General features: G+C 28.8%; 1 protein-coding gene across 4 annotated transcripts in view; it reads right to left on the bottom strand.

The window, feature by feature from the left end:
* Window positions 1–26,602, bottom strand: part of LOC145256510 (uncharacterized) — a 223,732-nt gene that overhangs the window by 80,159 nt on the left and 116,971 nt on the right. For all 4 annotated transcript variants that reach the window (XM_080115484.1, XM_080115482.1, XM_080115485.1 and 1 more), the window contains one exon: window positions 12,138–12,280. In XM_080115484.1, the coding sequence (XP_079971610.1) occupies window positions 12,138–12,280 (143 nt within the window). The remainder of the gene's footprint in view (window positions 1–12,137; window positions 12,281–26,602) is intronic.

Raw genomic sequence — 26,602 nt, forward strand, 5'->3', positions numbered from 1 at the left:
TTTCTTGCAATATTTGAAAAAACAAAAATGAATTTAGTCACAACTTTCAGGCATAAAAGAGATGTTTGAAGCATAGAAATAATTAGATTTGAAAAATCAAATTTTAAAAGAAACAGTTTTGAAACACTGAGATCTAAGTGAAATCATGAACTGTTGGATTAGGAGGAGTTCATAATACAAGTAAAGAGGCTTAAGGTTGGTGGATCGGATCCTGAAAGTTGTTGAGAGAATAAATGAGCAGTAAATAATTCAGATACTCAGACGAAATGTAGTTCAATTTTATGCCTGGGTGAAGTGCCATTGATGCTATATTTATCCAAGACAAATACAAGTATCTTGGTAAGAATTAAAGCCTGTATTTTGATTTCATGGATTTGGAGAAAGCTTTTGACAGTCTAATGGGCTTTGTGTAGATTATGGGGAAGTGGTTGGTGACAGTTGTTCAAGTTATAATTTAACAGCACATTTAATGATGGCTTAAATGTCAAAGTTGAAATCCATTGGGAGATCTGTACTGAATCTTTTTTTCATTTTTGTTTGAGAAGTGTTGAAGGAATTTCATGTTATTCCAAAGAGATGTTTTATGCTAATTTTATGTGAAACAATGAAAAGTCTAAATGCTTAATTGGAATCTTGAAGGAACGCTTTGGCAAGGTTTCGACGGGGAAGGTTACCAAGATCAAATTGATCATCAGTGGCTGTAGTGTTGGAAAACTCCCCAAAAAGGAAAGTTCTTCTGCTTAATTTGTGGAAAGAGTCTTAGGAGGTATTTAAATTTTTTATAGTAATTACAAGCATTGGATATACAAGAAATGCAGTAGAATTACAGGTAGATTGAGAAATAACCAGTTTTTGTGCCACAAGTGCAAGACATTGGTAATTGGAAAGAACTCCAATGTAAAGAATGTCTATTCGGATGGCAGGGCTATTGAAGTTGTCCAGTAGTTTTGTTACCTTGGTGATACCATTGGATCACAAGGAGGAGCAGGCGCTGATGTGATTGCAATAGTAAGAGTGAATGGAATAATTCCAAGACACTTCTACCAACAACTAGCAAGACTAAACCATAGTTGACCAATAAAAGAATCTATCAGGTATATGATGAGGTATAAACGTGATGGTTGATAAGATGCGTTTAAAGCAAATGAAGATTAGTTTGGAAGTCAATTTCTAAAAAACATTCAACAAGTGCCAACAAGTAAAAATGGACGTTTCACCAAATATGATTCTTTCAATGCATAATAGTAAAAAAAAAAAAATAATAATAATAATAATTAATACAAAAATGATTATAAATGAATGCAATAAAAATTATTGAAAACCAAATGAAAAATCGTATCAAGAAAAATGCAGATTTAAAAAGGATGAAATGAATCTAATAATTATACTGAAATGTTGGGTAGTGAATAAAAAAAATTTTTCTAGTTATTTTGTTTGCATACAAAGTTAGGTATAATGTTTATATATTTGTAAGCAGTGATTCTGATAGCTTTTAATTGGACCTATGAATGTAACTGTAAAAATCAACGGGACCAGCCGGAAGATTCTTGACAGTTATCTTTTCGAGTTTATGTGAAGACAAAAATTTAGCAATGATCCCTCTGTTTCCATCTTTTAACCATATACAAGAAAGTTGGTGAAGTTTCTTCCACATCTCCCGTCTTTTCTCTACCCACGTTAACATCATCTAATACGACCATAAAAAAGTTTATTTAATCCTAAGGGAATATCCCCGGCTGTCTTTAAAAAAAAAAAAAAACGTTACCCAGCCCCACACTACATGGAGTGGAGGTACAAAAATAAAAATCTGCAAAATAAATATTACATTAAAAGCACATAAACAGTGCTTTATTTTTAAACCTTAGTTTAAAACATGAAAAACACAAAAAATTATTTTCTTAACTTTGAAAAAAAAAAAAAAAAAATTGTTACAAGAATAAAACAAAATTCTTGTGATTTTATTATTTCCAAATGTTTTCTTCAATATCTTTTTTGTGATTTTATTATTTCTAAATGTTTTCTCCAGTATTTTTTTTTTATTTTATTATTTCTAAATGTTTTCTTCAGTATTTTTCTTGTGATTTTATTATTTCTAAATGTTTTCTTCAGTATTTTTTTTTTGTTTTATTATTTCTAAATGTTTTCTTCAATATTTTTTTGTGATTTTATTATTTCTAAATGTTTTCTTCAATATTTTTTTGTGATTTTATTATTTCTAAATGTTTTCTTCAGTATTTTTTTGTGATTTTATTATTTCTAAATGTTTTCTTCAATATTTTTTTTTATTTTATTATTTCTAAATGTTTTCTTCAGTATTTTTTTGTGATTTTATTATTTCTAAATGTTTTCTTCAGTATTTTTTTTTTGTGATTTTATTATTTCTAAATGTTTTCTTCAATATTTTTTTTTGTGATTTTATTATTTCTAAATGTTTTCTTCAATATTTTTTTTTGTGATTTTATTATTTCTAAATGTTTTCTTCAGTATTTTTTTTTGTGATTTTATTATTTCTAAATGTTTTCTTCAGTATTTTTTTGTGATTTTATTATTTCTAAATGTTTTTTCAGTTTTTTGTGATTTTATTATTTCTAAATGTTTTCTTCAATATTTTTTTCTTGTGATTTTATTATTTCCAAATGTTTTCTTCAATATTTTATTATTTCCAAATGTGTTTTTCAATATTTTTTTTTGTGATTTTATTATTTCTAAATGTTTTCTTCAGTATTTTTCCTGTGATTTTATTATTTCTAAATGTTTTCTTCAGTATTTTTTGTGATTTTACTATTTCCAAATGTGTTCAATATTTTATTATTTCCAAATGTGTTCTTCAATATTTTTTTTGTGATTTTATTATTTTTAAATGTGTTCTTCAATATTTTTTTTGTGATTTTATTATTTCTAAATGTGTTCTTCAATATTTTTTTTGTGATTTTATTATTTCTAAATGTGTTCTTCAGTATTTTTTTTTTGTGATTTTATTATTTCTAAATGTTTTTTCAGTTTTTTTGTGATTTTATTATTTCTAAATGTTTTCTTCAGTACTTTTTTTTTGTGATTTTATTATTTCTAAATGTTTTTTCAGTTTTTTTGTGATTTTATTATTTCTAAATGTGTTCTTCAGTATTTTTCTTGTGATTTTATTATTTCTAAATGTGTTCTTCAATATTTTTTTTTGTGATTTTATTATTTCTAAATGTGTTCTTCAGTATTTTTTTTATGATTTTATTATTTCTAAATGTTTTCTTCAGTATTTTTTTCTTGTGATTTTATTATTTCTAAATGTTTTCTTCAATATTTTTTTTGTGATTTTATTATTTCCAAATGTTTTCTTCAGTATTTTTTTGTGATTTTATTATTTCTAAATGTGTTCTTCAGTATTTTTTTTTGTGATTTTATTATTTCTAAATGTTTTCTTCAATATTTTTTTTGTGATTTTATTATTTCTAAATGTTTTCTTCAGTATTTTTTTGTGATTTTATTATTTCTAAATGTTTTCTTCAATATTTTTTTTGTGATTTTATTATTTCCAAATGTTTTCTTCAGTATTTTTTTTGTGATTTTATTATTTCTAAATGTGTTCTTCAGTATTTTTTTTTGTGATTTTATTATTTCTAAATGTTTTCTTCAATATTTTTTTTGTGATTTTATTATTTCTAAATGTGTTCTTCAATATTTTTTTGGTGATTTTATTATTTCTAAATGTTTTCTTCAGTATTCTTTTGTGATTTTATTATTTCTAAATGTGTTCTTCAGTATTTTTGTGATTTTATTATTTCTAAATGTTTTCTTCAGTATTTTTTTGTGATTTTATTATTTCTAAATGTTTTTTCAGTTTTTTTGTGATTTTATTATTTCTAAATGTGTTCTTCAATATTTTTTTTGTGATTTTATTATTTCTAAATGTTTTTTCAGTTTTTTTGTGATTTTATTATTTCTAAATGTGTTCTTCAGTATTTTTCTTGTGATTTTATTATTTCTAAATGTGTTCTTCAATATTTTTTTTTGTGATTTTATTATTTCTAAATGTGTTCTTCAGTAGTTTCTTTTTTGTGATTTTATTATTTCTAAATGTGTTCTTCAGTATTTTTTTTGTGATTTTATTATTTCTAAATGTTTTCAGTATTTTTTTTTGTGATTTTATTATTTCTAAATGTTTTCAGTATTTTTTTTTTGTGATTTTATTATTTCTAAATGTTTTCTTCAGTATTTTTTTTTGTGATTTTATTATTTCTAAATGTTTTCTCCATTATTTGTTTGTGATTTTATTATTTCTAAATGTTTTCTTCAGTATTTTTTTTGTGATTTTATTATTTCTAAATGTTTTCTTCAGTATTTTTTTTGTGATTTTATTATTTCTAAATGTTTTCTTCAGTATTTTTTTTTTATTTTATTATTTCTAAATGTTTTCTTCAGTATTTTTTTTTGTGATTTTATTATTTCTAAATGTTTTCTTCAGTATTTTTTTTTGTGATTTTATTATTTCTAAATGTTTTCTTCAGTATTTTTTTGTGATTTTATTATTTCTAAATGTTTTCTCCAGTATTTTTTTTTTGTGATTTTACTATTTCTAAATGTTTTCTCCAATATTTTTTTTTTGTGATTTTATTATTTCTAAATGTTTTCTTCGGTATTTTTTTTGTGATTTTATTATTTCTAAATGTTTTCTTCAGTATTTTTTTTGTGATTTTATTATTTCTAAATGTTTTCTTCAGTATTTTTTTGTGATTTTATTATTTCTAAATGTTTTCTTCAGTATTTTTTTGTGATTTTATTATTTCTAAATGTTTTCTTCAGTATTTTTTTGTGATTTTATTATTTCTAAATGTTTTCTTCAGTATTTTTTTGTGATTTTATTATTTCTACATGTTTTCTTCAGTATTTTTTTGTGATTTTATTATTTCTAAATGTTTTCTTCAGTATTTTTTTCTTGTGATTTTATTATTTCTACATGTGTTCTTCAGTATTTTGTGATTTTATTATTTCTAAATGTTTTCTTCAATATTTGTTTTTGTGATTTTATTATTTCTAAATGTTTTCTTCAATATTTTTTTTGTGATTTTATTATTTCTAAATGTTTTCTTCAATATTTTTTTCTTGTGATTTTATTATTTCTAAATGTTTTCTTCAGTATTTTTTGTGATTTTATTATTTCTAAATGTTTTCTCCATTATTTGTTTGTGATTTTATTATTTCTAAATGTTTTCTTCAGTATTTTTTTTGTGATTTTATTATTTCTAAATGTTTTCTTCAGTATTTTTTTTGTGATTTTATTATTTCTAAATGTTTTCTTCAGTATTTTTTTTTTATTTTATTATTTCTAAATGTTTTCTTCAGTATTTTTTTTTGTGATTTTATTATTTCTAAATGTTTTCTTCAGTATTTTTTTTTGTGATTTTATTATTTCTAAATGTTTTCTTCAGTATTTTTTTTGTGATTTTATTATTTCTAAATGTTTTCTCCAGTATTTTTTTTTTGTGATTTTACTATTTCTAAATGTTTTCTCCAATATTTTTTTTTTGTGATTTTATTATTTCTAAATGTTTTCTTCGGTATTTTTTTTGTGATTTTATTATTTCTAAATGTTTTCTTCAGTATTTTTTTTTGTGATTTTATTATTTCTAAATGTTTTCTTCAGTATTTTTTTGTGATTTTATTATTTCTAAATGTTTTCTTCAGTATTTTTTTTGTGATTTTATTATTTCTAAATGTTTTCTTCAGTATTTTTTTTGTGATTTTATTATTTCTAAATGTTTTCTTCAGTATTTTTTTTGTGATTTTATTATTTCTAAATGTTTTCTTCAGTATTTTTTTTGTGATTTTATTATTTCTAAATGTTTTCTTCACTATTTTTTTGTGATTTTATTATTTCTAAATGTTTTCTTCGGTATTTTTTTCTTGTGATTTTATTATTTCTACATGTGTTCTTCAGTATTTTGTGATTTTATTATTTCTAAATGTTTTCTTCAATATTTTTTTTTGTGATTTTATTATTTCTAAATGTTTTCTTCAGTATTTTTTTGTGATTTTATTATTTCTAAATGTTTTCTTCAATATTTGTTTTTGTGATTTTATTATTTCTAAATGTTTTCTTCAATATTTTTTTTGTGATTTTATTATTTCTAAATGTTTTCTTCAATATTTTTTTCTTGTGATTTTATTATTTCTAAATGTTTTCTTCAGTATTTTTTGTGATTTTATTATTTCTAAATGTTTTCTTCAGTATTTTTTTGTGATTTTATTATTTCTAAATGTTTTCTTCAGTATTTTTTTTGTGATTTTATTATTTCTAAATGTTTTCTTCAATATTTTTTTTGTGATTTTATTATTTCTAAATGTTTTCTTCAATATTTTTTCTGTGATTTTATTATTTCTAAATGTTTTCTTCAATATTTTTTTTTGTGATTTTATTATTTCTAAATGTTTTCAGTATTTTTTTTTTGTGATTTTATTATTTCTAAATGTTTTCAGTATTTTTTTTTTGTGATTTTATTATTTCTAAATGTTTTCAGTATTTTTTTTTGTGATTTTATTATTTCTAAATGTTTTCTTCAGTATTTTTTTTTGTGATTTTATTATTTCTAAATGTTTTCTCCATTATTTGTTTGTGATTTTATTATTTCTAAATGTTTTCTTCAGTATTTTTTTTGTGATTTTATTATTTCTAAATGTTTTCTTCAGTATTTGTTTTTGTGATTTTATTATTTCTAAATGTTTTCTTCAATATTTTTTTTTGTGATTTTATTATTTCTAAATGTTTTCTTCAATATTTTTTTCTTGTGATTTTATTATTTCTAAATGTTTTCTTCAGTATTTTTTTCTTGTGATTTTATTATTTCTAAATGTTTTCTTCAGTATTTTTTGTGATTTTATTATTTCTAAATGTTTTCTTCAGTATTTTTTTGTGATTTTATTATTTCTAAATGTTTTCTTCAGTATTTTTTTGTGATTTTATTATTTCTAAATGTTTTCTTCAGTATTTTTTTTGTGATTTTATTATTTCTAAATGTTTTCTTCAATATTTTTTTTTGTGATTTTATTATTTCTAAATGTTTTCTTCAATATTTTTTTTGTGATTTTATTATTTCTAAATGTTTTCTTCAGTATTTTTTTTGTGATTTTATTATTTCGAAATGTTTTCTTCAGTATTTTTTCTTGTGATTTTATTATTTCTAAATGTTTTCTTCAGTATTTTTTGTGATTTTATTATTTCTAAATGTTTTCTTCAGTATTTTTTTGTGATTTTATTATTTCTAAATGTTTTCTTCAGTATTTTTTTGTGATTTTATTATTTCTAAATGTTTTCTTCAGTATTTTTTTGTGATTTTATTATTTCTAAATGTTTTCTTCAGTATTTTTTTTGTGATTTTATTATTTCTAAATGTTTTCTTCAGTATTTTTTTTGTGATTTTATTATTTCTAAATGTTTTCTTCAGTATTTTTTTTGTGATTTTATTATTTCTAAATGTTTTCTTCAATATTTTTTTTGTGATTTTATTATTTCTAAATGTTTTCTTCAATATTTTTTTGTGATTTTATTATTTCTAAATGTTTTCTTCGGTATTTTTTTGTGATTTTATTATTTCTAAATGTTTTCTTCAATATTTTTTTTTGTGATTTTATTATTTCTAAATGTTTTCTTCAATATTTTTTGTGATTTTATTATTTCTAAATGTTTTCTTCAATATTTTTTTTTGTGATTTTATTATTTCTAAATGTTTTCTTCAGTATTTTTTTCTTGTGATTTTATTATTTCTAAATGTTTTCTTCAATATTCTTTTTGTGATTTTATTATTTCTAAATGTTTTCTTCAATATTTTTTTTGTGATTTTATTATTTCTAAATGTTTTCTTCAATATTTTTTTTTGTGATTTTATTATTTCTAAATGTTTTCTTCAATATTTTTTTTTGTGATTTTATTATTTCTAAATGTTTTCTTCAGTATTTTTTTTTGTGATTTTATTATTTCTAAATGTTTTCAGTATTTTTTTTTGTGATTTTATTATTTCTAAATGTTTTCTTCAGTATTTTTTTGTGATTTTATTATTTCTAAATGTTTTCTTCAGTATTTTTTTGTGATTTTATTATTTCTAAATGTTTTCTTCAGTATTTTTTGTGATTTTATTATTTCTAAATGTTTTCTTCAGTATTTTTTTGTGATTTTATTATTTCTAAATGTTTTCTTCAGTATTTTTTGTGATTTTATTATTTCTAAATGTTTTCTTCAGTATTTTTTTGTGATTTTATTATTTCTAAATGTTTTCTTCAGTATTTTTTTGTGATTTTATTATTTCTAAATGTTTTCTTCAGTATTTTTTGTGATTTTATTATTTCTAAATGTTTTCTTCAGTATTTTTTTTTGTGATTTTATTATTTCTAAATGTTTTCTTCAGTATTTTTTTTTGTGATTTTATTATTTCTAAATGTTTTCTTCAGTATTTTTTGTGATTTTATTATTTCTAAATGTTTTCTTCAGTATTTTTTGTGATTTTATTATTTCTAAATGTGTTCTTCAGTATTTTTTTTGTGATTTTATTATTTCTAAATGTTTTCTTCAGTATTTTTTTCTTGTGATTTTATTATTTCCAAATGTTTTCTTGAGTATTTTTTTTTGTGATTTTATTATTTCTAAATGTTTTCTTCAGTATTTTTCTTAAGTAGCATTGTTACACTTTGATGATCAGCGATGCTCGGCAAAAGCCGAGCATGTTCTGAACAAAGCCGAGCGGGCAGTTCGTTATGCCCGGTTCAAATTCTGCACCTTGAAATGTATTTCACCAATCCTTAAATTGTTTAGCAGTTAATTTGAAATGGGGAGAGATGAAAAAATTACAATAGAAATTTATTTGTAGAGATTATATATATAAACTTACTTTTGTTAATTAGAAAACTTACGCCTTTAACAAATTTGCTGTATTTCAATTTATTTTTAATGTAAAAGTTGCCGCATGAATAACCCTTTAGATTTTTATGCAGCCTTGATATAGGACACGTAGCTATCAACATCTATGTGAGTACAATATTTACTCATTAATTAACCAATCATTATGAATGTTCGAACACAGCTAAGTATGAGGATCATGTGGGTTATATTCTTGTTTTACATAATGGGGGTAAAACAAAGATTAATACCCTTTAGGAAAATGCAAATACCTGTGACTTTTGTGAATAACAATAGCTATAAATATTTATAAAATTTCAGTTTCTTTGGAAAATTTTAAAGGGTTTGCAAAGAGCATAAAATAAGCACGACTTCATATTTGAAAACTCAAATATTTTAGACTTGCATTAAATTTGATCTCTAATTAAACAAGATTTTCTTAATTTCAATTTCTTCTTAAGACCTCTTAAGCTTAGGTCTTAAATTTTAGATATTTTCTAGAATCCAAATCATGTAATGGATTTTGATCAAAGTTGGAATAAGGATTCTAGACATAAGATTTAGTATCATTATATGTCAACTTTAATCTTCATAGGGTTCAATTCAGAGAATTGATTATTCTGCCAGTATATATCTCTAATATTGGAAGATAAGCTGGAGAGTTCAATACTGCTTTAGTTTAGATTTGAAAAACGAAGTAGCAGAGGAGATGCTCTTATCCATTTCCGTGAGTCATGGACTTATTCTTTAAAGAGAAGCTCAGCAGACACTGGACTAGGAGTTCCCGAAACAGCAGCACAAAGAACGAAACTGATTTGAAGCAATACTATCAAGCAAAGACGTTGAGACAAAATGTGATTTTATTATTTCCATAAGCTTAGAAATGGTCGTGAACACTGCTTGAAGAAACGAGCCATTAAGTCAAAACTACAAGAAAAGAGGAGGCAGATGAAAAGAGGGGGTATTAAATATACTGAAGAATGTAAAACCTTTCATCAAATGAAGATATAAAGATGATTGCAATGAGGAGGAACACTTCAAAGCTTTGAGAACAACGGTGCTAAGGCTACTTAGAAAAAACATCGCATTGAAAATTAATAAGAAAATATGAAGAGTTCTACAAAACCAAGAAACCCTCCAAAATCAACTCTTTACAGATAGTGGAAGAGATGCTACATAACCCACTCCAATAATAATGTCCCAAGTACAGTTTGTAGTCAAAGAGAAATAAATCTCCAGAAGATAGCATTATGACATTCTCTAAGATGGAAGTGAACCAATCACAAATTATCATCATCAGCTTATATACAACAAGTACAACAAATGCCTTATAAAAGCTAAATGTTAGGCAACTGGAAGAATACATTAGTTACCATTCTCTACAAGAAAGGAGACTGAAGGATATTAAAAACTACAGGCCAATAAGCCTACTTTCTATTGTTTACAAGATATTCTCCAAGTCTCATTAAGATAATGCAAAACACATTTGACAGAAATTTATCCAGAGAATAAGTTAGTTTCCAACCAAGATTTTGCATCATGGATCACATTTAAATAATAAGACAACGCCAGGAGAAAATGAGCTTAGTATACAACTTAGTTTTGTCTTTGTTGATTATGAAAAAGCATTTGACATCATCAAATTCACTCTTATGGACACATATTTGAAAAATCAAAGAGTTGACAATGCTTAAATCAACATGTATCAGGATTTTTACAAAAGAGCAACAGGAAAGTTAAAAAATCAATATGGAAAGAGGTGCCAGACAAAAACAGCAGTTGACCTAAACTTCTTTACATCTGGTCCGGAAGATTTGGTAATCAATAAAAATGTACCAATATAAAACTAGAATTTGCCGACTATACAATTACCACAATCCTCACACAAAAAATTAGAAGGGATTTGTAATGACATTGACAGTGTTAGCCATATAGTTGGCCTTAAAATATAATACTAGAAAAACCAAAGTCATGTTTAATAAATATGCCACAAAAGGCCCAATCATAGTGAAAGGTGAAAACGTCAAGCAACATTGGCAGCTACATCTATTTTGGGAAGATGGTGAGAAGTGATGCTGATGATGTGTCAAATTGCGTTTGGATAGGTTTTTCCAAAGTCGCCAACATCATGAAGAGTAATCAACGATGAGTATACAACGGAAAGTGTTGAATGAATCCATCATATCTGCCATTTCATGTGAAAACGAAATATTGGCACTTAATGCAGCAATAGAAAAGGCTAAGAGTGGCACAATGCAAAATGGAACACATTATGCTTTAGTTTATGTGATAGAAAAAGATCGGTTGGTTGGTTGGTTGTTTTTTGTTTTACGGCATATCAACCCTTTCTGGGTTATTTAAAATGCCGAATCCAGTTATTTTGAAAATAGTATTCGATGTTGTAACCAGTTATTTTATAGGAGATTTTTATTCTTCAAGCTCTTTGTATTTTCAATTGTTAATTTGTAGCTTTTGGGTTGGTTGTTTTATAGTGGATTTTATCATTTTTGTTCTGTCTTGCAGAGTATGGTTGGGTTTTGCAATGGGAGGGGAAAAAGGTTACAGTATTATTGATCAGTACATTTTGGGTTGGAAAACCAGTCAGAAAGTCGGGGGGGGGGGGGATATATTGAAAAAGAAACACCTGAATCAAACAGCACCGCTATACAAACGGCTAAACATAAATGGAACTCTGTTCCGTCTGCCTGCTTGCCACCTGACTACAACCTGGATGTCTTCAAGTCCAACGTAAACAAATTCCTAATGAACCGCCACCTCAAGTAAACACGTCAATAAATCTCCACACTAACGTACTGTACTTGTAATAAACCTTATCCCTGAGTGGTATCCGGGCCTTGATAAGTGGTGACCACCGTGTAAAAAGAGATTTTAAAAAAATGGGTAAGTCATCTTTTCAGATATACAAAGAAGTCGACAGAGTAACACAATAGACCCAAGGCAAGTAGAAAAACTTAGAGTAAGACAAAAAAAACCAATAAAGAGAAAACCTTGACAGTTAAAAGTGTTTTCTGTAGCCTAGCTAGAGACAAAATAAAGTGGAATGAAACCAGCAACGAGTTCCTTCTCTAAAAGTGTTAAAAAACACTAATGATGATTTGTTTTATTATAAGTTAAAATGAAATCATTCATCGAAAGAAAAAAATGCACAATTTAAAAAGGTCATTGGTTTTCTAATCAGATAAAAGTGGGGGGTGGGGGCTTAAAAGAAAAGAAAAAACAGTCAATAGTTCAAACTTACCATAGTAGATGCGGCAAATGGTGTCCAAGCTGGATCCTTGTCGGAATCGTAATTTTCAGCACTGTCGGCACTGTCACTTTTTAGACCAAGAAACATGCCTGCCACATGATCTGTGTCACTACCAGAGTCAGAGCCGCCAAGTTCTATCAAGGAGAAGGAGAAAAATATAAAAGCAATCACTTTCTTTCAAAGCAAAATATTAACATTTTAAGTTTTTTCTTTTTTTTTTTCTTTTTTTTAAATCACAGGTTATATAATTTCATAGACGTGTTTATATATATATATATATATATATATATATATATGCAATTACTACCATATGTGAAACTCCAACATAACCAAGATAATGAACACAAAAAGTTTATTTAAATGAACGATTACCAAAAGGCCCTTTTCTTCAACATGTTAGATTTTAATCAAACATTTGATTTCACTGAAAGCTACACTAATGAAACCTATTTATGATAAAATTTACTTGATTGACTGAATCCAATATAATTTCTCAATTTGCAAACACCATCAAAACAGAATGAGCATGTACCACATCACATCCACTTTAGCTATAAAAAGGAGAGGGTTACAAATCTTTTATTCATATTGCTTCTACACATCTATTTTTTGAAAATTCAATTTCTTTCCCTTCCATTCATACATAGTTTTAACATATTCCCTAAACAGCTGCATCAATTTATGAATGCAGATAGGCCAAATAGATTTTTATTTTCTTTATGCCAATGTCGTTAAATTTCAGGTTTTCTCATGTACAAATAAATAACAAAAAAATGATCCTCAGGTTAATGATTGTTCCTTCCTAAAATTGTATTATTTTTTGTAAATGCACAAAATATTTTTCACCTCTTTTCTCCCCTTCTTTCCATAAAATCTCAATCATATTTTGCTTAAAAAAAAAAAAACGTAAAAATTACACTTAGCAGTTGATTTTATTGTTTTGTCATGCCTTTCTAAAAATAGTGTTTAGATGATCAAAATTGTACCGAGGATTTCATGGTCTAGGATCATATTAGGCCAATCACAAATGACATGTGATAGTATTGGGTCAATTGAGTCAGCCTTTTTTAATATATTCAACAAGTCCTGAATGAAGGTTAACCAAGCATGACAGTTTATTGCCAACATTGAGAGGAGAGAGAGCCAATATCGATTCCGTTGATGAACATTGTAGATAGATAAAGCAATAAGTTTTGCATCCTGCTTCATTGTTCATAGGCATCATATCATTTCTTTCAGCATCCAAGTAGAATCAGACTGATGACTTTATATTCAGGACAGAAAACTACTAAAAAGAAATTCAAATGTTCCATTTAGATTGGAAAGATTTAGCTAATCTATAAATATAAAAGCGAAAATGTGTGTGTGTGTGAGAGTGAGTGAGTGAGTGAGTGAGTGTGTGTGTGTGTGAGCACGTTTTCGTGTATGTCCTAGAAAGGCTTTTTTCCGAGAACCGATCATTCACCTCACAACTTCTTAAAACTTTTTATATCATGCCTAAATGATAATATCTACGAGTTAACAACCGAGGTCGCCTGTCTATTTAATTTGCCCGACTTTCACAAGATAAATATTCAACAATTTTCGATCGCCGCATGTGCATTAAGCTTTTTCATAAAAAAAAAAAAAAAAAAAAAGAAGAAAGAAGCGAACAGGCTCGACAGGCTCGCGGTAAATAAAACACTGTCCCGCACTCAAAGTTGACGTCATTAACTCGTCAAAAACGGGCACCTGCCAAGTCGCACATTATTTTTTTATTTATTTTTTTTTTTTTCACACTTTATTATTTTCCAACTGCGCGTCAAGACTTCATTTTTTTTTTTTTGGCTTTTTTTTTTAAACAAACACCCGGCGAACGATTTTTCTTTTCATTTACCCAAAAAACACACCTACAAACACCAGATATCCCCCGCTAGTCTATTATATAAATCTCACACCTGTCTGTTTAAATGTATGTATGTATGTATGTCTGCCTAAAACTTTCGACAGAGGCAACAGATTTTCACAAGGTTGGTATCGTTTTGAAGCTCGGCTAAAAACATTAATTCCTTCACCCTCAACTGGGCACTTTTCTACAGGAAGGAGTTGATTTTTTCACCAATATTTTCGAAAGTTATCCTCTCAATTTTATTCTTAATATTTAAAAAGGTTTTAATAGTATTTTAATTAATATTTTTAAAAAATATTGTATGATTATTTTTTAATTTTAATATTAATATATTGACAAATTTTTACTGGACATAAAGAATACGATTTTCAAGACATTTTGCATTTTTTTCAAGTTAATAATAGAAAAAAAGACTTTTCAAGAGTAACCTCAAAATTTAAGGTTTTTCAAGCCTGTGGGAAACCTGACTGATACACCTGTGCCATCCAGGCAAAGATAGAAAAGATGACGTTGACATGAAGAGAAAATAGAGAGGGGGAAAAAAAAAAAAAAAAAAAAAGGAGCGGGGTAGGGGGTAAAAAAGGGGGAGAGTCAAAAAAAAAAAAAAAAAGGAGGGGAGATAATGAAAGGGGGAAAAAGTATAGAAAAAAAATAGGTTGGTTGTGCTTAATGGTCTATCATCCTCTAATGGGTCATCTAAGGCCATAAACTTTTTTAAAACCAATTTGATCTTTAAAAAATATAGTTTATAAGGAGTATCAGAATTTTTTGCCTTCATATTTCTAGTTATTTTAATGGTATTCTTTCAAATTTTGTATTGCTTCAAACTCGTTTGTCTTCAATCTTACAGTTGCTTTCAAAAGTGATTTGTTGTTTAAAGATAATTTTAAAAGTTGACTTTCTTTCCGATATTTTATGGTTACGTGTGTTTTTACCTCATAAAATAATTCCCAGATGCTTTTTACTTTGAAGTATTTGTTTCTGATATCTTTGTATTTCTCACATTCCATTATAACATGCATTCCACAATTATCTGATTATTGTATCACGAGCAATTTGGTGGTTCTGTAACTTCAAGCACATACATGTTTCATCTGATTTCTCTCTTTTTGTTTTCAAAAGTAAAATGTTGTCAGTTTAAGTTTTTCAAAGAGGTATTAAAAAAAAAGAAAAATATTAGTGTACAATGAATGCGTCAGGAAGTTGATATCTTCAGACAGCCTGATCTGGTAGCACCAGGGAGGAAAGAAAAAAATAAAAATAAAAAGAATGATTAACTATCCTAAAATGCTAGAACAGCTAGAAATGAGAGATAACTTCAAATTGATATGCGAGACTGATATCCAACTTTAATGCTTAAAGAATCCCAATTAGTTTATCTACTTTCATTAATTCTGTAATCATAAGCTGTTATCATAATTAGAACTTGAGTGATTGCTTTTTGCTTAGAATTTTCTGTCAAAGTGTTTCCTTTTCATCTTTGCCAACAACACTCATTTCCTTTGAGTCAGTTACTATTTTCTTAATGTTATAAAATAATTTTGCTACAGATTTTTATTTTCTGACATTTCTCAAGCCACAATGACAGTTTATCTTGTGAAATAATTGTCTGTTGCATAATAATAATGGATGCGTGCACACAAGAAAAGTCACAATTTTAACAGACCTCCTCACCCACCCAACTCTGCCATATTACTTTAAGCATCGGATAAAGTTAAAAACTGACTTTTTAATTTGACAAATGTCAACTCTTGTTATTGATCATCTTTTTTCATCATTTTTCATCCTTTTTAATACAATAATGTTCAAGAAAAGGTTAAGTAAATCTTGTCAAATGTATTACAGTTTTTTTCATTGCTATTCTAATTGTGATTATTGAATGGATAAAACCATGCATCACACACAACAAAAATGTTTTAAACCTAGCAGCAGTACTAAGGATTCAAGAAAGATTAACTACACAATTATCAATTACAAAAAACTAGTGTCAAAATAATCCTAGCAATGTATATAGAGAAGATAATCTGCCTTCTTGAAAATTGCATTATTTTCATAGAAAATTAATATAGATATGTGCATGCAAGGCTTCTTTTCAGTCTCGAAAGACAAGGGATTGCTCCTGTAAGGATACCTGTGCAATAAACATACAGTGAAACAATGATTGTATAATCCTGAACTAAACCTCTATGGAACCGGTATTGATAGAGCCAAACAGCAAGAAAGAAAAAAAAACAAACAATGCGAGGTTAGGCAGCAAAAGATTAGTTTATGGTTTTCCTTTTCTCAGACTAACTGCAACGTTTCAAATTTACTCTATTTAATCCATAATCGAGGGGAGGATATATGGATTTATGCTGTTTTCAAGGTTATTAGTGAAAGTAATGCAGCCGCCCTACCAAAACTCAAACGGGTTATTCCAGCCCAATTCATCCAGCCCCGACACACCTCCTCTTGGATTTTTTTCATATTTACACCATACAAACTTTGGGTTAAAACTAAGAGAAATCTGCAATTTCAGCCCAGTTGGATTTGAGGAACATATTTTTTTTCACAGTCGGTTTCGCCCTGGAAATCAAAAATTGCTATCTCATGACGTAGAATTTTCGACCCCCAGCGTTTTACAAAATTTGCATTTTTGTTGCAAAGAATAAAGCTCTGGAGCTAAATATTCACACAGATAAGGTTTTGAGGGCAAGGAATCCAGAAATCATGGTTAGAAAGATGGCAAATGAGAGGAAGTACCTTATTTTTACCATTTTAGGTGGTACCGCAGCACTTTTTTAGAGCTTGTTTGGGGCGATATTTTGTTGAGAAAAAAACATAACTGTGGTGCTTTGCCAGACTTCTCCTTTGGATTTTTAAAGTGACTTTAGGTTGGAAATTACAAAATTCAAATAAAACCTTTCGGCATATTTGACATTTCAAGACACTAAAGCCTCAAAATTGGCATTTTTATAAAAAGTTAAGGACTTTTTGGTGAATTTGGCAACAATCTAATCTTAAGCTATCATCAATATCTAGAGCTGAAAAAGGACTTGGATCGACCCATTAGAGCCCATTTTCATGATAGAATGTCAAATTACATCATATAAAAGGATATGCACCCCTACTTCACAGTCAAAATGGACAAAAAATAGTCGAAAATAAAAGATTTTTGACACACATATGGACATTTGGACAGCAATTTTAATTATGTACAAGTTTTGGACATTTGAGTTTTTCAAAAAAACAACTTTTGGCCATTATCTTTTGATTTGCAGATAGCAACAGCTTAAAATTTAGAGGAAAGATGTAAGGTAACATTCAGATATGAATGAAGTCACATTTTCATTTGAAGCATAACATTCTGCTCATTATCATGCTGACCCTCTCTTTCCTTTTCTCTTTTATGATCTAATTGAAAATGTGCAGTAGAATAGTACTGATCATGATAACAGTATTCTTTAATTTGTATGTGTTCATGAATTGTGACTAGGGGTAGTGTAGAGTCGACTCAGTTTACCAAAAAGTCAGTGGGAATAAGATATTGTGCTTTTTATTTATACCTTCAGGCACACATCATACAATCGTGCCGTGCAGTTCATAATTTTTGGACAGTTGGATCATGGTTTCTAAACCATTAAATCAGCAAATCCTTTCAATCAATGCATTTAAGCTGTTCAGAATCATGTCCACCTGAGTAATCAAGTTTGAGTGTCAGAGCAAATTCCTCTATGATATGATACCTGAATAATGTCCTATGCTTCTTTTTTCAAATGTTGATTTCAATGTTTTTTTTCTTGTTCAGTTTCACTCAAAAGACACTACATTGACTTCTGATTGTTTCATGTTGATTCAAATCGGTATACTTTTTCTTGATCAGTTTCACTCAAAATGGCATTACTTTAGTTGTGAAGTAGAGAATTCATGCTATGATTTTTTGCTGTTATGTTTTTGATTGATCAATTTTGTTCTGTTTCTGGTGATACATTTTCAACACAGTTTGTTCAGAGTTATTACCTGAGCGTGATGTTAAATACTGTCAAAGACAAACAGGGAAGTCAACATTTGTGGCTCTCAAAAACATGATATATATTTGTAAAGGGTAATCTTCAGCATAGAAACACTTTCACATGAAACCCTTTTTGATAAATGGGTGTGTCTCTTTAGCTAGTTATGATAGTCTCATAGTTATATTTCATCGCTGCTATGATTAATTTTCTTCTCTTTCAGGCTATTTACTTGTTGCATTGATCTAATAATGCATTCTTTAGTGTGAACTTCTAAGTTTGTCAATAATCCAAGTTTGTTTCCTGTCACTTTTTTATGGTTTCTTACTAAATTATTACCTCAAGGCATAATAATGGTTAAAATAGAATTTCTTATACCCCAGAATTGCAGTTCTGTAGCACCTTGAAATACATACAGTTGAATTTCACACTTTAGAAATTCTTTTTTCATTATCAAATTTGAATGGTCAGAAACTAAGAAGATAGATATTACTTTTTGCAAATTTCATTTCTTTGATTACAGTGCCTTTGTTTCTGATCAAGAATGTGCTACTGTTACATTATTTGTGTATTATACTGTCTGTAAATCTCTTAATGTTGCAGTTGAGTATTGCATATTCTGCTCATTGTGAATTATTATAATTTTTATTATCAGATTGTAATAATTATTCCAGAGCAATAAATTAAGAATGTCTTCTGAATCAAGGAAACGAGAGGGAGGATATACATCATCCATGACAAGTGCTCCTCGATGTTCGTTTGGATTACTAATGAAGAGTGCATGTCACCACAATCTGAAGCCATTTTCAACACCAATAACTGCATTAGAGCATGATGTAGGAACTGTGCTCAAATTAAGAGCTGGTGTCACACTCACTGATGAAACTGTTGCTAACATTTGCAGGTATCACGAACCTCATTTGGGGCATTACTTTGAGAAAAAATATACAAAGTGCTGCAACATCTTTTTGAAGCACAAAAAGAAGATAGAGGGTGATCGTGCTATCAAGTTAGACATGGCTGAGATGCTAAAGCAGAAGGGCTACCATGTTGTTCCTGGCTGGAAGCTTTGCCGTCACTGTGAAGCAGCTGCCAAGAAGTTAGAAGATCCAAGTGAAACAGAAGAAAGTGACAATCAAGACCTTGAAAATGAGTCACAAATTGAGCAAAAGAGAGAGAAACTGAATGACATTTTAATGATGTTTGATATATCCCCTATAAAAACCGGTAGAATGCAGAAGCACACAAAAATCAATATTGTCAGAGAGACATTAGAAAGAAGCTATGAAATGCAAGTAGAGGCAGCTGCCAAAGTCCTTAACATCTCTAGCCCTGAATTAGGAAGCCCTATTAGCAGCCAAACGAGTCAAATGGATTTAGTGGCAAAGGCAAAGGATGATGATCGTTGGATGCAATGAAGGCCAAACTTGAGAATAAAGAAATGAAAACCAGTGAGAGGATCCAGTTGATGACTTTAGCTCCGGAAAGTTGGTCTCGAAAAAAGGTGTCTGAATATTTCAATGTCTCTGAATATATAGTACGTGAAGCACGGCAACTGAAAAAGGATCGAGGTATTCTTTCATTGCCACAGAAGAAGGGGAGAGGTCTCTCAAAAGAGGTTATCAATTCTGTCTTGGCTTTCTATGAGGACGATGAACTCTCACGGTTAATGCCTCGAGCGAAAGATTTTGTGAGCATCGGTAACAAAGTTCATGTCCAGAAACAGCTCCTATTATGCAATCTTAAAGAGCTTTATGTAGCTTACAAAGAAAGCTATCCTGAACACAAAATAGGTCTTTCAAAGTTCTGTGAGCTCCGTCTAAAATGGTGTGTCACCATCTTGACATCAGGTTCTCATTCAGTTTGTGTTTGCACCCACCATCAAAACAGCAAATTGCTTGTTGACTGCTTTGTTTTAACTGTCAAGACTCAGCTCAGAAGGAAAGCTGAAGAATCCAGAGATGAGAGTGCTGCTAATGTACCAACTGAAAGTCCCAATTCTAATATCACTTAAATAGATTTGATGGCCTTGGTAGTTTGCGACACCGATAGTCTTGAATGTATGGTCCACCGTTGTCCTAAAGGCCCAGGTTTCCCTGCTCTAGAGAAGTATATCAGAGATAAATTTACTGAATTGGAAATTGACAGTGAGATGTCATATAATCGGTGGGAGAGTGTGGATAGGACAATGCTATGGACACAGATGGCTGATGTAGATGACTTCATAGAGATATTGGTATACAATGTTGATAATCTAACGACCCATTCCTTCACAGCAAAGCGCCAAGCTCAGTATCTAAAAAAGAGAAGAAATAACTGAGACCGAATGTATCCTTCTCCTGGACTTTGCGGAAAATTATCACTACGTGGTGCAAGATGAGATCCAGGGATATCACTAGAACAAAGACCAGTGTACCATGCATCCAGTGGTAATTTATTACAAAGATAACAATGGAAAACTTCAACAGATCTCATTATGCATCATTTCAGATGACCTTGAGCATGACACCTGTTTTGTGCATGAACTACAAAGAATGGTGATGTTGTACATCAAAGAGAAATTTCCCTGGATCAAGAGTGTAGAGTACTTCAGCGCTGGCTGCGCTGGCCAATATAAAAACTTCAAAGCATTTCTTAACCTTTGCCATCACTCATCAGATTTTGGAATTGATGCAACTTGGGCATTTTTTGCAACTAGCCATGGCAAATCACCCTGTGATGGAATTGGTGGGGCTGTCAAACGCAAAGTTCTCCGTGCCAGCTTGCAAAGGCCAATAAAAGACCAAATACTCACCTTTCATGCTGTTGCAGATTTTTGCAGATCATCGATCACTGGTATCATGTTTCTAAAGATCGGCAAAGAAGACATGGTTTCAGTTCGAGAGAAACTTCAAATGAGATATAAACTGGGAGATACTGTGCCTGGTACAAGGAGCTGTCACTATTTCAAACCAGCTTCTCAGTTTAATATTCAGGGCAAGCAATTGAGTGCTGACACAACGATCTTTATCGATCATTCTTTTCTGGACATGCCTGTGCCATTAGATGAAACTCTGGAGTTGCTCAAATGCAATGACTACATTACTTCCATTTTTGATGGATATTGGTGGTTAGCATTGATTGAGAGTGACAACAGGGAAGAGAAAGATCTTACTTGCAACTTCCTGCATCCACATGGACCATCACATAAATTCCACTGGCCAACTAATAGGGATCGAGGCTATATTCCACTGAGCAAGGTCGTTATGAGAGTGCAGACCCCAAGTATTTCAGTGAATGGTAGAACATATTTCATCACCGAGGAGGAGAAAAATAAGACTCAGGACTATTTTGACAGATTAAGTCGATAGTTGGAGTTATAACAAATGTCTGTTTTATATTTGTTTGACAGTTTTTCTTACGATAAACTAGATTATGCATCAGTCTTTTATTTTCGACTATTTTTTGTCCATATCCTTTTATATGATATAATTTGACATTCTATCATGAAAATGGGCTCTAATGGGTCGATCCAAGTCCTTTTTCAGCTCTAGATATTGATGATAGCTTAAGATTAGATTGTTGCCAAATTCACCAAAAAGTCCTTAACTTTTTATAAAAATGCCAATTTTGAGGCTTTAGTGTCTTGAAATGTCAAATATGCCGAAAGGTTTTATTTGAATTTTGTAATTTCCAACCTAAAGTCACTTTAAAAATCCAAAGGAGAAGTCTGGCAAAGCACCACAGTTATGTTTTTTTCTCAACAAAATATCGCCCCAAACAAGCTCTAAAAAAGTGCTGCGGTACCACCTAAAATGGTAAAAATAAGGTACTTCCTCTCATTTGCCATCTTTCTAACCATGATTTCTGGATTCCTTGCCCTCAAAACCTTATCTGTGTGAATATTTAGCTCCAGAGCTTTATTCTTTGCAACAAAAATGCAAATTTTGTAAAACGCTGGGGGTCGAAAATTCTACGTCATGAGATAGCAATTTTTGATTTCCAGGGCGAAACCGACTGTGAAAAAAAATATGTTCCTCAAATCCAACTGGGCTGAAATTGCAGATTTCTCTTAGTTTTAACCCAAAGTTTGTATGGTGTAAATATGAAAAAAATCCAAGAGGGGGTGTGTCGGGGCTGGATGAATTGGGCTGGAATAACCCAAACATGGTAGTCCAAGGCTGCAATCTTTATACTCAGCAGCACTTTCACATATGACTGATCATCTCGCCAAAGATAACCAAGCAAACTTGTATTAATACCAAATAATGGTGCCTTAAATTATAAATGTTTCAAAGTTCTGCCATCTTTTTCTAAAAACAATTCAATCCATTTAGTTAGAATTAATAGAACTTGACTAATTCATTTGTTGTAATGGTATAGAGTTCAAATCCAATTGGATCTCTAGTATTTATGTTTGGAAAAGGTAAGGACTAACCCCCCACCACCACCATACCAGTTATGAATATAACAATCCGTGTTCATCTAATTGTATACAACAAACTGTTTACAGATATTGTTTCAGCATTAAATACTCAAATGAGTGATATGCCAGAAAACAGACATTATATCAATGTTACCAACTAGGTTCTCACCATTCTTTTTATTTGTTCATTAAAAAAAAAATTTTTAATCTATTTTTTAAATCAATCTATTTTTTGTTAAACATGCTGAAATACGGATTTTAGAACTTTACTTCCAAACTAACCTGTTTTTGTTCAGAGAGTTTCCCCCTCAAAAACATTGTTATCACTTCTCCCAATGTTTTAAGGGATCTTCACCTGCCTCAACTGTTTCATATTTTACTGAAACATTCATTTTTTTTTAATTTGACCAAACCAACAAAGTCTCCTATTCTGCACATATATCCCTATCATCAGAGCTAAATGTATCATATATATTAAAAAAATATACGATAAAAATATTATATATTAAAAAAATATACGATAAAAATATTATATATTAAAAAAATATACGATAAAAATATTATATATTAAAAAAATATACGATAAAAATATTATATATTAAAAAAATATACGATAAAAATATTATATATTAAAAAAATGACGGTAAAAATATTATATATTAAAAAAATGACGGTAAAAATATTATATATTAAAAAAATGACGGTAAAAATATTATATATTAAAAAAATGACGGTAAAAATATTATATATTAAAAAATGACGGTAAAAATATTATATATTAAAAAAATGGTAAAAATATTATATATTAAAAAAATGATGGTAAAAATATTATATATTAAAAAAATGACGGTAAAAATATTATATATTAAAAAAATGACGGTAAAAATATTATATATTAAAAAAATGATGGTACAAATATAAAGCTGAAACAATGTTCGTTTGTTTTACGTCACTCAACATTTTCTGCTTTTGTCAATAGAATTTTTTGTTTTTAAGAAACCAGACCAAAGTCTACAAAAACTGACAGATTCAAATACGAAGCATGGAGTGGAGGAAAGCTACTTTATATCTTCTTTATTGTCGTCCTTGATTATTGCAATACAATCAAACTAATAGCTGATTTAGTCTACAGAGCTGGGAATAAACAAAGAAAACCACAAAGAGAAAAATGACAATCTCACACACATACGTACACATACATACATACATACAGGCTCCTTCAGTCTAACAGACTATGGATACCCACGTAGTGTTGCACGCACATAAATTTTTTGTGGCAGGAGGTGAACAATCTCCAACCACACCTCTCCTGAGTCAACATTGTTAAATACCAGTGGCAAGTGAAGTGTACAAGACACATGAAAAAATTGAAATAGCTTAAAATATTTAAATATTCGTATACATAGAAAGACCTTGATGAGCTAAGAATCTTTTTAAAATTTAAAAATCTGATTAAAATTAAGGAAGTTATGACTATTTTTGTGCCTCACACGTTTGAATATTTTCCCCTCTTTAAGACAATATGAGTTTCATCACATTTTTTTCACTACTTTTTCAGTAAAAATGTCATATCTTTGTTAAAACACAAGATTAAGCAATGAAATTTACCATATAAGTGTATTTTTGTACAACGAATAAGAATATGCGACTGAAAAATCCCCCAAAGTTCATGGTTTCCAAATAATCTGCAGTAAATGTGCATAAATATGCTGCAATTCCTTAAAAATGTCATGTATCCATAAACAGAAAAGAAGTTGGAGAACTCAAAAGTTGAATTGTAATGTGCTTTATGTACAAAAAACTTAAATCTAAACATAAGACCATTTAAAAAATGAATATATTGCAATTTTTCTTTGGTATTATTGTAGATTAGCACCTTCTGTTTAACCCCACCCAACCCCTTCTGACCACCCCTCCAAAATGTGATTCTACCTTTTTAGGCAATTATGTATGAAATGCCATGAAAAACTTTAATGAAAGATAAACAAATTATTTTAGAATTTAATGTAAAATAATTCCCCATTACAGGTCATTCTAGTGTTTTAGGGCAGTTAACTTTTTTTTATGGGAGATAAATCCTGTATGCTTTTTGTTTTATTTTTTTTTAAGACGATTATGTGTGGTTTTAAGCGTGTTTCTATGCAATGAGAATATGGGGAGGGTTGCCATTCGGATTTTGAATTAATTGTAGGGCTATGGAAAATTATGTGTGAACACACTGAAGACTTGACAGAAAAAAACTAAAAATAATATGAGAGGGGGGGGGCGGTTAGTTTCACAAAAATTTAATGTAAAATAATTCACCATTTCCAGGCCATTCTAGCATTTTAGGACAGTTAACCAATTTATTTTATGTGTATTTTTCTTTAAGGAAGGATCTATTTTTGTTTGTTCGTTTTAGACACTTGTATGTGGCTTACAGAGGTATTTTGTTGGGGGGGGGGGGCTTGCCACTCGAACTTAGTGCTATTGTTAGGGTTAAAGAGTGTTTTAGGAGGAATCTTGCCACACATAACTGGGGTTAAAGATGAGGTTAAGAGAGCTTTTTTTCAAAGAGAGCGTTCATCACTCATATTTACTGTTAGTGGTTCATAATTATTGGCTTTTGAAAATGTTATGAGTTAAATTCGGAATATCACATTACTATTAAATAAGGATGTGAAACTTCACAAGAATTAGGACAAACAGACAAAAATAAATTTTATTTAAAACAAATGACAGTACTCTGTCAGAAAATGTGACTTTTGGTAACGTACCAATTATTTTTTGCCCACCTATTTAAATATCAAAATTTTTTTGCTAAAGCTGACAAATCTTTCTTCAACTTGCATATATTCTTTTAAAACATACCATCTGCCCCCTGACACAGGTGTTGTTGCATCAACAGATAAAATAAATTTTATTTCAATCACTGCAATATCTGATTGAGAGGGCCATTTAAAAACCCCAGGAGAAATATAAATATCTTACAGAAAGTTATATGTCTGTGTGTATTCGACAGGTAAATAAGTCAGCAAATGTTATATTTAGTTTTAATTTAATAAGAAACTGCATTATGAAATTTTGAAGAAAATTCCATAAATTTGTTGATTTCTATTTTCGAGGTTGAAGGTGTTTATTCCCATAGGCCGTTTATACTACACTGGAGTAGGTGGTAAAAATACCTTTTGCTTAATAAGTAGAAAAAAAAAATAACAGGGTTTGTATTACTGTACACATAGATTCAGAAAGTGTTATTAAAAAACAAATACATAACAAATAAATGTTATCAAAGGCAAGATAAGTTACTTTTCTACCTAACTGGATATGTTTTTGGTGGTTTTATTTAATGTAACATGCTTATTTAGCTTGAAAAACCTACAGTGTTTACCGATGTATTGAAAAGGAGTTAAAAATAAAAAACTAGACAAAATACTGTTAAAAACCCGCCAAATATATATCTGCCTATGTCATGGTAACATGTATTGAGCGAATTTCTAACAGTATTTCGTCTGTTTTTTTTGTTTTTTTTTAATTTATAACTCATTTTCCCAAACTTACTGCCTCAAAGAGAGAGTCGGCCGCCATTTTAAATTTTCGAATACATCGGTAAACACTGTTTTTCGAGCTGAATAAACAGGTTCTAAACTAATGTTATTCTGATAACAAAATAGCTCTAATTAAACATATTAGAACATTTATATTCATATTTTCATGTTTTCCTTAATTCGTTCGTGAATAAAAATTAAACTGTTTATTATTATTGTTTATACTGTGCTATGACTAATACTACAGCTGCTGCTACTAATACTAACTTAACTTGACGAAACTCGAGAACTAGAAACATTTTTTTCCCGGGTAGGTCCTTTTAAATTATTATCAATTACCACGGTCCTACTCAACATAGAATAATACTTTTAATTGATAAAGATAGTAAAAAGAATGATTTACTTACTAGTGGGTGTCCGATGAATTTTTTTTCAAAATGTTCGATACTCGTCATATTAAAGTCTTATTTTTAACACAACAAAAAAGAAATGGTCAAAAATATTTCAGACACGTGACAGTATTAAGATTAACACCTCTTCTGATTGGTTCCCAAATTTCATGACGAAATTCTTCATACAATCACGGTACGGACCTTTAGAAAACGGAGGTTCATTACAAAACCTTACCGAAAACGCCATTTTATGAC

The sequence above is a fragment of the Euprymna scolopes genome, chromosome 32, assembly GCF_053919585.1.
Source record: "Euprymna scolopes isolate OS-2025 chromosome 32, ASM5391958v1, whole genome shotgun sequence".
In the NCBI taxonomy this organism is placed as follows: domain Eukaryota; kingdom Metazoa; phylum Mollusca; class Cephalopoda; order Sepiida; family Sepiolidae; genus Euprymna; species Euprymna scolopes.